This window comes from Populus alba, chromosome 9, assembly GCF_005239225.2.
Source record: "Populus alba chromosome 9, ASM523922v2, whole genome shotgun sequence".
NCBI classification, from domain to species: Eukaryota; Viridiplantae; Streptophyta; class Magnoliopsida; order Malpighiales; family Salicaceae; genus Populus; species Populus alba.
In genome coordinates this window covers 11,305,426-11,318,269 of record NC_133292.1, presented here as the reverse complement: position 1 = coordinate 11,318,269, position 12,844 = coordinate 11,305,426, and the positions used below count along the sequence as shown (strand labels likewise).

The window sequence follows — 12,844 nt, the reverse complement described above, 5'->3', positions numbered from 1 at the left end:
GTATCTAACGATAAGAGCCAATAACAAGAACAGAGGACACCAAAGAACACCAAAATTTTCTCTACCTTTTTAATACGTACACCAATGATTCTGCCCAACAAAAGCTCTCCAACAATATCATAAAGAGATTAATCCTGGTTCCATTAATCCTTGTTTTAAAACTAATCAGGTATGGTGGGACGGCCTAGGAGCTGATTAATTTAGTGCTTAAGGATTAAATATTTCTTGAATGAGATTGAAAAAAAAAAAAAAAGAGTAATTTAACAATATCTAGTTAAAAATCCCGGTCAACTCATTACTTAGTTGATTTTAGATAAAACTTATTTAAAATTTATTAATTTTTTATGTCAAACATGGGTTCTTAGCTCATTGATATTATGATAGTGCTTGTTTTTTAAAATATTTTTTTTATTTGAAAAAATATTGAAAAAATATATTTTTTATTTTTTAAAATTTATTTTTTACATTAATATATCAAAACAATCTAAAAATAAATAAAAAATTAAAAAATTAAAATTTTTAAAATATAAAAATAAACAGGATATATAAACGAAGCCTAACCTCAGTATCCATTATGGGTGGTCAAATACTTCATGAAATAATTTTTGAGATTACACTATGATTATGGATAATTTCCCTGGTGGCAACTCTGAAACTTTCTTTCCTTTAACAACAACAAATACCACTTGAATAAGAAAAATTCTATGGAAATCAAATGAGTTTCCTAATATTTTTTTAAAGGATGATATAATTTAATTTCTATGTTCAACAATATTGAATTATGGGATGGGGATTTTACTCAATTATGGAAATTAATTAATTAATTATGCAAGTGGAAATGTTTTAATTATAGCAAGTTATTTTAATTTTAATTAATCTTCAAAGCAAGATGATTAAATGTGTAAGACTTATAACACATTTATCAGGAAAATAGATAAACTGGGTTTAAAAAAAAAGAGAATGTTGTAATCCTATAAAAATGAGTTCCCAAATACAGTTTTATCTGGCCGATATGGATCCTCCTAATTCAAGGTGAGTTTGCTAAATCAAATATAGATGATCTGGTGAGTCAATTTGAGACCTAATTAATTTTGTCAAATTTAAATAAAACTTATCAGGTTAACTTTAATGATTTTTTTAAAATTTTTTATCCAAAACAATATTATTTTAAGATAAATCCGGGTTAACCTATAGATTTAAAATTCCAACCAAGTCCTAGGTTATCTCGAGTCATGTTTGATACCTATTAAAAACTTTACCTCTGAATTGTTGAAAACAACAATTAAAAAGTAAGAAGTTAACTAATAGTACTGCTAACTAAATTTTTTTGCCTATGCTTTGCTGCGAGGTGAGTCAATTTTTTTCTAATATACAAAAGATATTTAAATAGTGATAACATGAATGAAACTAGGTTAACTTAACTATTTCGCTATTAGGATAATCCCAAAGAAAGAAAAGATAAAAAAAATAAAAAGCTCAAGGTTCAATAATTAAATATTAAATAATTAAAATTTTAAAAAAGATAGAAGTTAAATCGGGTTAATCTTCAAACCAACAATTCTAGTCATGCAACTAAGATAACTATACAAAAGACAAAAAAAAAAAATAGTAATCAAAACAACGACAACCAAACCTACTATAAAAACAAATGAAAGTAAATAATGAGAAACTTAATAAAAAAATAGAATAAAAAAAGAAAAAGGATAAAAAAAAGCAATTAAAAAATGAGAATTAAAATAAGATTAAAAAACAAATAAAAAAAATATTGAGGGAAAAAATTGAAAGATAAATTAAAAATAATAAAAAAAGAGCAATTAAAAAAATAAGAACTAAATCTAGAAAAAAAAATGAAATAAAATATCGAGGGGTGAAATTGAAAGGGAAAAAAAACAAGAAAAGGATAAAAAAAACAACAATAAAAAAAATAAGCACCATATTTAATATAAAAACAAAACAAAACAAAATCAAATTAAAAGGGGTGAAACTAGAAGAAAAAACAATCTAAAAAAACATAATCCAAAACCTAAGATTAATGAAAAAGAGAGAGGTTCATACTTGAATTTTTTTCTCCATTATTTTTTTTATTAAAATAATACCATTTTTAATTTTTAGCTGGAAAAAAATCAAGCAATTAGTTAGGAAAAAATCATGTCAACATCCATAAATTTGTTTTTTGTCATTATTTTTTTATATCAAAATAATGTTATTTTTACTTCCTGCACAATAAAAACTCTGATTGACTCTAGTAACCCTAGGATATGATGAAGGTCGATAACTGGGCTGGATTTTAAAAGTATGATAAAAAAATCACAAAGTATAATATGAAAATTCAAAGAAATTAAAAAAATAAGGGATGAAATTAAAAAAATAATAATAATTAATCAAGAAGAGAACTTAAAATAAAAAGAATTGCAATCATAAGAATGAACATCAAATTTAACTAGGAGGAAAAAAAAAAAAAATTATCGCTAAAGCTTCTTTGTGCTATGAAGGCCAACACCAGGCGACCTACCTTGTTGAAGGTGGCACGATACTTTGAATGCAGTCACAGAAGCTACCAATGACCACTAGGAGGTGCCACACACGTCGCTTAAAGATTGAAGATACCACCCTTTTTTATTTTTTGAATGATAGAAAGACCATAATATATTTGACCCCACAAAATAATTCTAAAAAAATCAAAGTTAAGAAACCTAAAATGCTCTTGACCTTAGAAAAGAAAGTTGATTCAAGGGTTATGTGGTAATTAAACTATACAAAAAAATATAAAAATCCAAAAATACTTCTCAAATATTAATTATTTTTTAAAAAGACATAAAAATAATTATATTATATAATAAACATGAGAAAATATAATTTTACCTTAAGTATGTGTTCTTTTTTTATCGTCGAAAAACTTTTCAGTCGTTTTACTATAAATTATACTGTGCATAATCTACGGTGAAACACCGATGAATTTTTAGTTTTATTTGTAATAATATTCCGTTACTGTTAAAATTGCGAAGCCCTTCCCTTTATTACCAAAAAGGAAGAAAGGAAAGGAAAAACATGGCAAAGGATCAAAGAGAAAGAACACAACAACAAACAACAACTACTTCTTAAAACTATAAAACTCTTGTAATAATAATAATAATAATAATAATTAATTCATCTGTCTTTCTCTCTATCCATAGCCAAAATCAAAATCAAGGAAGAAAGAAACCCATCACCAGTCATCACCAACAACACATAGTACTATCATGGGTTGTTGTTCTTCTTCAATTCTAGCTGAAACTCATCCAGAAAAAGACCACAAAAAAACCCATCAACAACAACATCCTCTTAATCCATCAGGTTCAATTGTACTCGACCCCGCAACAGGAATCCCTTCCTTCTGTGAATTCTCTTTCCCTGACCTCAAAACAGCTACGAATAACTTCAGTCCTGATAACATAGTCTCTGAAAGTGGTGAAAAGGCACCTAATCTTGTCTACAAAGGCAGGCTTCAAAACCGGAGGTGGATCGCTGTTAAAAAGTTTACTAAGATGGCTTGGCCTGATCCTAAACAGTTTGCGGTATCCATAAAGTTTCTTGCTTTGAGTTTTGAGCTTATCAAGTTCGTTTCTTTATATGGTTTCGTGATTTTTTGATGGCTTTTGTGAATTGGGTTGTTGTCGTTATAGGAGGAGGCATGGGGGGTGGGGAAGTTGAGGCAAAGAAAGCTGGCTAATTTGATAGGGTATTGCTGTGATGGAGATGAGAGGCTGCTTGTTGCTGAGTACATGCCTAATGACACCCTAGCTAAGCATTTATTCCATTGTATGTGTTTGTGTGTGTATGGTTTTCTTGAATCTTTTGTTTGGTTTGACTACTTTTCTTCCATTATTGATTGCTTGTTATAGTCTTATTGTGTTGAACTTGAAGTATAATCATGATTGGCATTATTTATCCATGAATGAAATGATTGTTTGATTGGCGGCGAGGAATAGATTTCTTTCCCTGTTGCTACATTTCTAGTTTGTTGAAATCTTGAATTGTTGTTCAAGGTTCAAGTAATGTATTCAATAATGCCAATTCCGCTCCTAATCAATGCATTATTGAATTTACTCACATCAAGTAGCAGTTACAAAATGTTTTCCATGTGTTATGACAGTGTTGGGGTTGGTCCTTTCCTTTTCATTGCAGAATTGATTTTGGTTGCAGTTAGAAAATGTTTTCCATGTGTTGTGACATTGTTGGGGTTGGTCCTTGATTTAGTTGATATGAGCTTTATGCTGAGATATCAAAGTCTAAACTTGAGTCTTCTTTCATTCTTCACAGGGGAAAATCAAACCATTGAATGGGCAATGCGTTTAAGAGTAGCCCTCTACATTGCTGAAGCCTTAGATTATTGTAGTTCTGAGGGCCGTCCACTATACCATGACTTGAATGCCTATAGGGTTCTCTTTGATGAGGTATTCCTTCTCAGTTTCTAAGAACTTATCACTCAGTATCATGGTTCTTTTATGTTCATAAATACCATGCATTTATTGCCATCTAGGGTGCTTATAAATCCTCTTTAATGGACCTTATAGGATGGTGATCCACGCCTTTCATGTTTTGGCTTGATGAAAAATAGTAGAGATGGGAAAAGTTATAGTACAAATCTTGCTTACACCCCTCCAGAGTATCTAAGAAATGGTAATTACTGTCAAATTTTTATATCGGCAAGCTTGTTACGTGTTATGATATTTTTCATCTCTTCAAATTGAATAGCTGTATTTTGTCCATGCATTTGGCTCAATGCTTCTTGTTTTTTGCCTTAACTTGAATTTTGTAGGAAGGGTCACACCTGAAAGTGTTATTTACAGCTTTGGTACTGTCCTTCTGGATTTGCTAAGTGGAAAGCATATCCCTCCAAGTCATGTAAGTGACCTTCGCTCATAGCAGATTGCATTGCGATTCAATCTTGTACTAATTCTATTAATAAAAAAAGCATATATTAATGTTGCTATGCCTTTCAGCAAAAGCATCAGGCATCACCAAAATTCATCTCTTTTTTTTTAGTATGATCAAAAGTTCACCTTGGTTTTGCTGGTTGCTATACATGGATCACATAGATATGATGATATTTCTTCAAGTTTTGCTGATTTTTATAAGATGTATCATTGGGTATTAATTTAATGTTTGCACTGCAGGCAATTGATATGATAAGGGAAAAAAACATCACTCTCTTGATGGATTCACATTTGGAAGGAAACTTTTCTACAGAAGAAGCAACTGTGGTTGTTGGGCTTGCCTCTAAATGTTTGCAATATGAACCTAGGGAACGGCCTAGTACAAAGGACCTTGTTACAACACTAGCTCCACTGGAAACGAAACCTGATGTAAGGAAATTCAATGGATGTCATCTATTTTGGTTTTTCAATTATCAATTTAAGCTATCCTTCCTTTAAAGAGATTGAAACATTCTGGACCTGTCACTGGATGTATTTGGAAGATATTTTGCTTTCTTATTTGGCGTTGGTGAAAACCTTGGTCTGGAAATAACATGTATCTACAAACACTTTCAATGCAGTGCCAGAATACTTTTGGATTTTCCTTAGGTTATTTACTCTGTCAATTTAACAAATGTCTTGGATGTCTCAAGCTTCAAATCACAACTCAAAGACTTTGAAGTATCTTACACCAATGAGTAAATCACATTCTGATAAAAAGATACTATATTCTTCTGTTTTTTTTTTTTTTTTTTTTTTTAAAGAAAAAGATTTACAGATAGAATTAAGTTCCTTGATGCCCATTCCTTTTTTTTGTTCCCCTTTCATATGGGATCATCTTCACATATTAGTCATGTTGTTCGAAGAAGATCAAAGCAGCATCATTTTGTGCTGAGAAACTAATAATCGTAGTTCTGGGCTGTCAGGTTCCATCATATGTAATGCTCGGAATATCAAAGCATGAGGAAGCCCCAGCAACTCCTCAGCGCCCCCTCTCCCCAATGGGGGAGGCCTGTTCACGGATGGACCTAACAGCAATTCATCAGATCTTGGTTATGACACACTACAAAGATGATGAGGGAACAAATGAGGTAATTGTTTTAGAAAAGGAAATCTTGTCTATTTATATTGTTGAATTTTATGCTGATAGGTTTTGTGAAACATGGTCTGGTTCAGTTATCGTTCCAAGAGTGGACGCAGCAGATGAGAGATATGTTGGAATCGAGGAAGCGAGGGGACTTTGCATTTCGTGAGAAAGATTTTAAAACTGCCATTGACTGTTATTCTCAGGTATGTTTTTGAAAGGTACTTGGTTACTCGTTGGAACTTTCAGCCAGTTGGTTATTTTTAGGATGGCTTCATACCCAAACTAGTAACGCATGTTTGAAGCATGCCTTTTCATTTTATATTCCACATCTTCATTGATTAGATATTTGTTCATTGAGACATGTATTTCAGACACTTTGTTTTCATTTTTGTCAATGAGTTACGGAGCGTACTGGTTTTCTCAGAAAATGATGTTATATTATTTAGTTTCAAGCAGTGCTCAGAACAGCTCAACTTTTCCCTATGTGCTAATATGCACAAGCATTAGTAAGACATGAGATTTTTGAACATATGTTCTCATAACCTCTAGCTTTGTGTTTTATGCAGTTCATCGATGTAGGAACCATGGTTTCCCCGACTGTTTTTGCTCGGCGCAGTCTTTGTTTTCTTTTGTGTGATCAACCAGATGCTGCTCTTCGAGATGCAATGCAAGCACAGTGTGTTTATCCAGATTGGCCAACAGCCTTCTACATGCAGTCAGTTGCCCTTGCTAAACTCGACATGCACAATGACGCCGCCGATATGTTGAATGAAGCTGCTGCATTAGAAGAAAAGAAGCAAAGAGGTGGAAAAGGATCATGAGGATAAGATATATAATAATAATAATAATAAAAAATATCCACACACCACTAGCCACTGTCATCGAGGCTACCCCAAGTTTGTGTAAAATTTGAGCCGTGAATTGAATTTGTTTTCATCAATGTAATGTAGAGAAGAAAAGAAAAAAACACTTGCTCATTAATGCATGTATAATTTTTCCCGTTCTACTGGGGTTCTGAAGATCTGATTTGTTCTTTCATGGAGCTTTTGTTACAAGTTTTTCAATGAGCCTGGTTATGGATATATGTTATGTGGAGATGACCGAGACGTTTCTGCTTTACTTGTATTTATGAGCTTGATCCTTAGCAGTTGAATTGTTTTGGCTATCTTGATTAACCCCAAATCAAAGTATCTGTTAAGTTCAAGTCTATTAGATTTAGACAAAGGTAAGATTATAGCTGTGGCTAATGAAGCTGCCAGGGAAGAAAATGAGAAATGTAATCTTGAGGTCTTTCTCGGCCGCTGAACGCAAGTGCAACCCTATCGCATTTCCACTAAAACTGCTACTTCTGCCCTCCAGTTTTCATGTAATTTGGACTAATCTGCTCTAGGTCGTAGTTGCCTCTTATACCCAAAATTATTACAATATTGGCCTTCCTTGCACACCAGCATAATGTTGCTCTATTCCTTGGACTGAAGTACCGGATCCATGAAATGATTTATCGTGAAATATGAAGTTGTCTGAAGAAAGATAATTATTTATTATTATTATTATTAGATAAGCTTGGTCCGTGTGGGACTAAATTGATCACATATATGGATTCATCGCATTGCATCATAAGCAGCAGCACATGGTTTGAAGAAAGCATGGGTGGTAGGCATCGTTTTTTTTTTAAAAAAAACAAGTGAATCAATTCATTAGCAAAGTATGATTTGCAATGATTTTTCAGTTATTTGACTGAAAATATTGAGGAAGGAGGCTTTTTTTTTTTTTTTTTATCATGCGCCTAGAAAAGCCTTCAATGCCCTCTTCTAGATCTACTCATAGTTCATGATGATGTTGAGGGGGCATGTGAATCTCTTACATTGCCAATACACTCATCACATGGTGAGATGATGGTGTGGTGTCACAACCCGATTCTCAAACTCATAAATAGTAACATAAATGTAGCACATTAATGTGTTTTATTTGTGGTATATCCCAGAACTTACACATTTAATATCATAAAAATAATAAAATAACATAGTATAAAACAATATATTCAAAATTAAGGAATTTAACAAATAAATTAAAATTCAACTTTTTCATAAATAATTCTAAACAAATTCAAAACATAATTAAAATTATTATGCGGAGTATCTATGAATAACAAATAAAGAATAAATTAATGATCTTGAAAAACAAACTAGACATATTGACTCAAAAAGCAAGAAGAACACAATCAAAACATCCTGTTACCGAAACTAAACTAAAGACTTGAAAAATATAAATGGAAGTGTGAATCCAAACACTCAGTAAAATGTAATAATTATAATACATGCTAATATATATTTTAAGATAATTAAATACAATTATATAAATTAAATACCAAACAAAAAATATATATCAAATGATATATAAAAAAAATATGCATATCAGAATTACATACCATGGCTATTGCTTGTTGGTTCAGTGGTAGCAAAAGTAACTTGTTGAAACAATCATGCAAATCCTGAAGGCTGCTTAGTTTTCTACCCAAGAAGGTAGAGGCTGTTGAACCCTATAATAGATTGTGCAGAACAACACCTAAGGAAGGACAACTTGTATAGAAGATAATATTTTATTGATTGCATAACTCTCTTAAATAGAGTTTTTAAAGAAGATGAAGCCATTTTTCTTTCTCATAGGGGAGATTAAAGAAGGTGAATATGAAATATCAGTCTTGTAATTTGCTTTTTTTTTTTTTTTAGTTTAACGTGGGTGTCCGGGCCAGCTTGCGCGTACCACGACTAATCCCACGGGCCCTGAAGTTAACGACGATATAAGCCTCCAGTGACCATCATATGAGCAATCCAGGGTTCAAATCTGAGACCACATTGTAATTTGCCTTTCTTGTGTTATCATTGCCTCAATATACACCGCGGAGTAAGGGAGACACGAGGAATCTCTTCTACACGATTTCGATTTGGATAAAAAATTCATATCAGTTATGTTTGCCAATGCCTCCTCCCTCACCACACCTCCAACTCACAAGACAACTACCATAGCCCATTGACAGAAGATAAGGTAGAGTACTGACCTAATTATCGCGCACATGAATGGCTTTGACACCAATTTTCTAGACACAGGTGGCCTGGCAACGTCCATTTTTCAAGCATGCCTGCACGAGAGAACTGTTTGAAAATCAAATTGGTCATATAAAAATTCATGTAAACATGCAATTCCTTTATAAAATTCTTAAATCACAGGTCTGATTGTTGCTCAATAGGCAGGCAAGATCCGTATACATGACTTGGTGATGCCTCTCTGCTATATTAGAATTTAGATATTACTGCGAGGCCAGCGATTACCTTTGTTGGTTTTTTGAACAAGAAAGACAGAAACCAGAGAGAAAAGTTGAGTGAAATTTCCAAGTCTTTCATTTCTGTTCTACCACTTGCAGGTTACATAGCTGATAATACATAGAGAAAGCTAGGAAGAGACAGTTCTACACATGGAAGTCAATACCTGACGCAGCTGAACCTAATCATATTAGGATTAGAACAAAGAAGACATCATTTCTGAAAATGATCTAAAGCAAGAACCCTAACCGTGTTTTATTACTAAATAATTTATTCTCTGATTGTTTGCCTCTCCAAATAGATTTACATGAAATTAATGACCTTACAAAGAAGAAAAATTAGAAACCTAAATAGATAGGAGAAATAAAAACAAAATTAAGGTTAGAAATCCAAAATTAAATAGAAAAATAATAAAACTGAATCAAACAGTATCTTCTAACCCTTTTATAAGGCCTTCCCCATGTCCTCCATTGAAGTCGGCTGCCCCCTGTAGAACGCAGCTAATAGAATTTCCTGTCAAAATTTGAGGGTGATCAAATAGTTAAATAAAAAATTATAATTGTTTTTGTTAGATATATTATTTGGAATGACTAGGTCTCTTCTTGAACTTGAGATATGATCCACTTATCTTTGCTATTATAACAGATCCATATACAACTGTTCAGATCCCCTGCATCAATACCAAATCTGACAGACTTTTAGCTTTTATTTAGCAGCTTGTACAGACCATCTCCTACAATCTCAAACCATACTCCATGCACATCAGGTTTTATATCAGATTAGGTTCCAAAATATCAGTGCAAACTACTTGCATACATACAGTCCACATACTAAACATAAACTGTAGAGTATTTAGCAAAAGCTTTCATTATTCTGACAATCTATTGTCAAAGATTTTTTCTTTTGAGACAATACAGTCTTGACAGTAACCATACTGACGTAAATTTAAAGAAAACTTAGTAGTGCAGCATTCATTACTGGCCTAATATTTCAGAACTCTTAGATTACTTCCAAGTTGCAATAGAAAAGTTTACTAATTTATTTTCCCAAAACGCAAGTGCAATTAGTTTTTCCCAGGCATTAAGAAATTGAATCCAAATATTTTGCATTCAATTGTTTTGGGAATTTTGCATTGAAAAGATCTTATTAATTGAATTTTTATATTGAACTAAAGATAGGAAGATAGTGGAGACAGAGTAGACATGTCTCATTGTCATTTCTGTTTTAAAAGGACAAAAAAATCATTTCAAAACTGTCTTATAAATATATTTATTTTATATCTTTGTTTTTATTTTTTAATTAAACATGCTTTTATTTTTTTATATATATATAGTTTTTCCTTGTATTCTAAAACACTAACTAAACACAAATTAAAGTAATGAATAATTTTTAAGTGAGTGCAAATTAAATGTAATGAATAATTTGGCCTAAAAAATGGATGTCCTAAAACCATAATAGAAAGAACCTCATAAGGAGCACATATATATAGTTTCTTAAAAAGTATGTGAATTATATATAAAAAATATTTACAAGAATATTTCATCCATTGACAAAATATGATTTTGGCTGATTTTGCAGGCCACTAACTGAAAATATTGAGAAAGGAGGCTCTAGTTTTGATCATGCGCCTAAAGATGCCATCAATTCCATCTTCAAGATCTTCAATGCACAACTCCAAAATTTTTAGCTTCTTTTGCACATCCATCATCTTATCTGTTTTGCAACTGATAAGAGATTGTAAAGCAGAATCAGCCATTGCAAATCCAATCTCATTTGTTTCTTCTTCCTCACAAGCTATTCTGTGGTGGTTCATCAGCTTGGAAACCAATGACCAGCCGCTTCTCTTTGCTTGTGACTTTGGTTCGGAAATGAATGATAGTAATGATTCGAACACGGCAAGACTGATGGACTCAACCTGTCTTAACATGATAATCTCAGGGTATTCTTCATTAGAGAAGGTGCGCCTGTTTTCCATGCCCTTCAAGTTCTTCAAGGCCTTTTTTATTGACTTCTTTACTACTTTCCTGGATGCAATGTATTTCCTGATCTCGCTGTCAACGCCTCCTTGTCTTCTGCGAATAACAGATTGAAGCTCACGAATGAATTCTTTTGATTGCGACAGTGCATCCTGGGTAGAGTTGCACGTATCCAAGAGCCTGAGAGATCCCTCTAGGAGCTCATCGACACATTTCTGATTGCGTTGTTGTGCCAAGCCTTGTTGGGTAAGTGGAAGTTGTAGGAACTTATCAACAGAATCATACAAATCCTGAAGGCTACTTAGTTTGTGTCCTATTGATGATGATGGAGATGATTTAGAGGTGGCCTGTGAATCTCTTACTCTGCAAATATTCTCATCAAATTCCGAAATGATTGGATGTAGTCTAGAGGGTAGACTGTTGGATCGAGCATGGAAGCTAGTTTTCTGACGGATGGGGGAGGCAGCCATTTTTATTTCTTTCTTGTAGAAAAGAAGTTTTGATGGCTGAAAATATTGGTTCAATTCTGTGTGCTTTCCATCTGTTGACATCTACTGAATATATATTGGGGCGAGGGAGACATGAGGAATCTCATCCTCTTCAACTATTAATGGCGGTAACATGTTTCAGAAAAATGGCAGCCCTGATGTCTACGCATTGTCTCTTGCTCAATAATTCAGCAACTCTCTTGAATTGAATACTAGCATTTCATCTGCAACACACGAGTGGTCATTTATTAATGCATACAATGCCAAGTCCTGAAATCTCTATTGGGATTAAGGAAGACAAGATCCGCAACTTTGGCTTCAGTATCTCTAGCCAAGTTGTAGCATAACGATAAGAGATGCGGGTAGCCGCTCAATAACATCGCTGGATGATTCCACTTTCCCCCTAACCGAAAGACAGCCATCTAATTTTTCATTTCTTTCAATATACTGGAATTTGAGTCTAACATGTGGTGCTGAATGATTAAGATTAAACAATATTTATGAGCTAAGAGAGCAAAATTTGATGTTAGATTAACAGACTTATTTACGAGTCTACCATGTTAATCTTGCTGTATGAATCTTGACCAGACCTTGTCATCTTTCAGCACCCTTATGTTCTTAAAACATTTAATTAATTAGAATTTACATCTGTTTTTGTCCCTTGCCATCAGCATAGAGGCAATCCTATTGAAAATTGCACTTTCATTCAACTTCTACAAAAAGAGGCTGTGTTAAATGCAAGAAAATGTTGTCAGAATAATGAGATTTTTTTCTAAATACTCTGCAATATATGTTTAGTATGTGGACTGTTGTGTGCATGCAGGTAGTATGTACTGATATTCTGGGGCCTCATCTGATATGTATGGAGTATGGTCTGAAATTGCAGGAGATATGATTTTGCACAAGCTGCTAAGTAAAGGCTAGAAGTCCGTCAGATTAGGTATCGACTTCCATGTGTAGAACTGTCTCTTCCTAGCTTTCTCTATGTATTATCAGTTATGTAACCTGCGAGTGGTAG

The 12,844-nt window shown here is 33.0% G+C and overlaps 2 protein-coding genes across 2 annotated transcripts; one reads left to right on the top strand and one right to left on the bottom strand.

The window, feature by feature from the left end:
- Positions 1-3,010: 3,010 nt before the first annotated feature.
- LOC118035667 (serine/threonine-protein kinase BSK1) lies at positions 3,011-7,061 on the top strand. Its single transcript, XM_035041277.2, has 9 exons — positions 3,011-3,554; positions 3,663-3,798; positions 4,300-4,433; positions 4,554-4,659; positions 4,799-4,884; positions 5,157-5,345; positions 5,882-6,046; positions 6,132-6,245; positions 6,609-7,061. The coding sequence occupies exons 1-9, from the start codon at positions 3,240-3,242 to the stop codon at positions 6,861-6,863; spliced, it is 1,500 nt and encodes a 499-aa protein (XP_034897168.1). The 5' UTR covers positions 3,011-3,239; the 3' UTR covers positions 6,864-7,061.
- A 3,883-nt stretch (positions 7,062-10,944) lies between these two features.
- LOC118035651 (uncharacterized) lies at positions 10,945-11,808 on the bottom strand. The gene has a single exon (XM_035041260.1). It carries the CDS (start codon positions 11,806-11,808, stop codon positions 10,945-10,947), a length of 864 nt encoding a protein of 287 aa, XP_034897151.1.
- Positions 11,809-12,844: the final 1,036 nt, after the last annotated feature.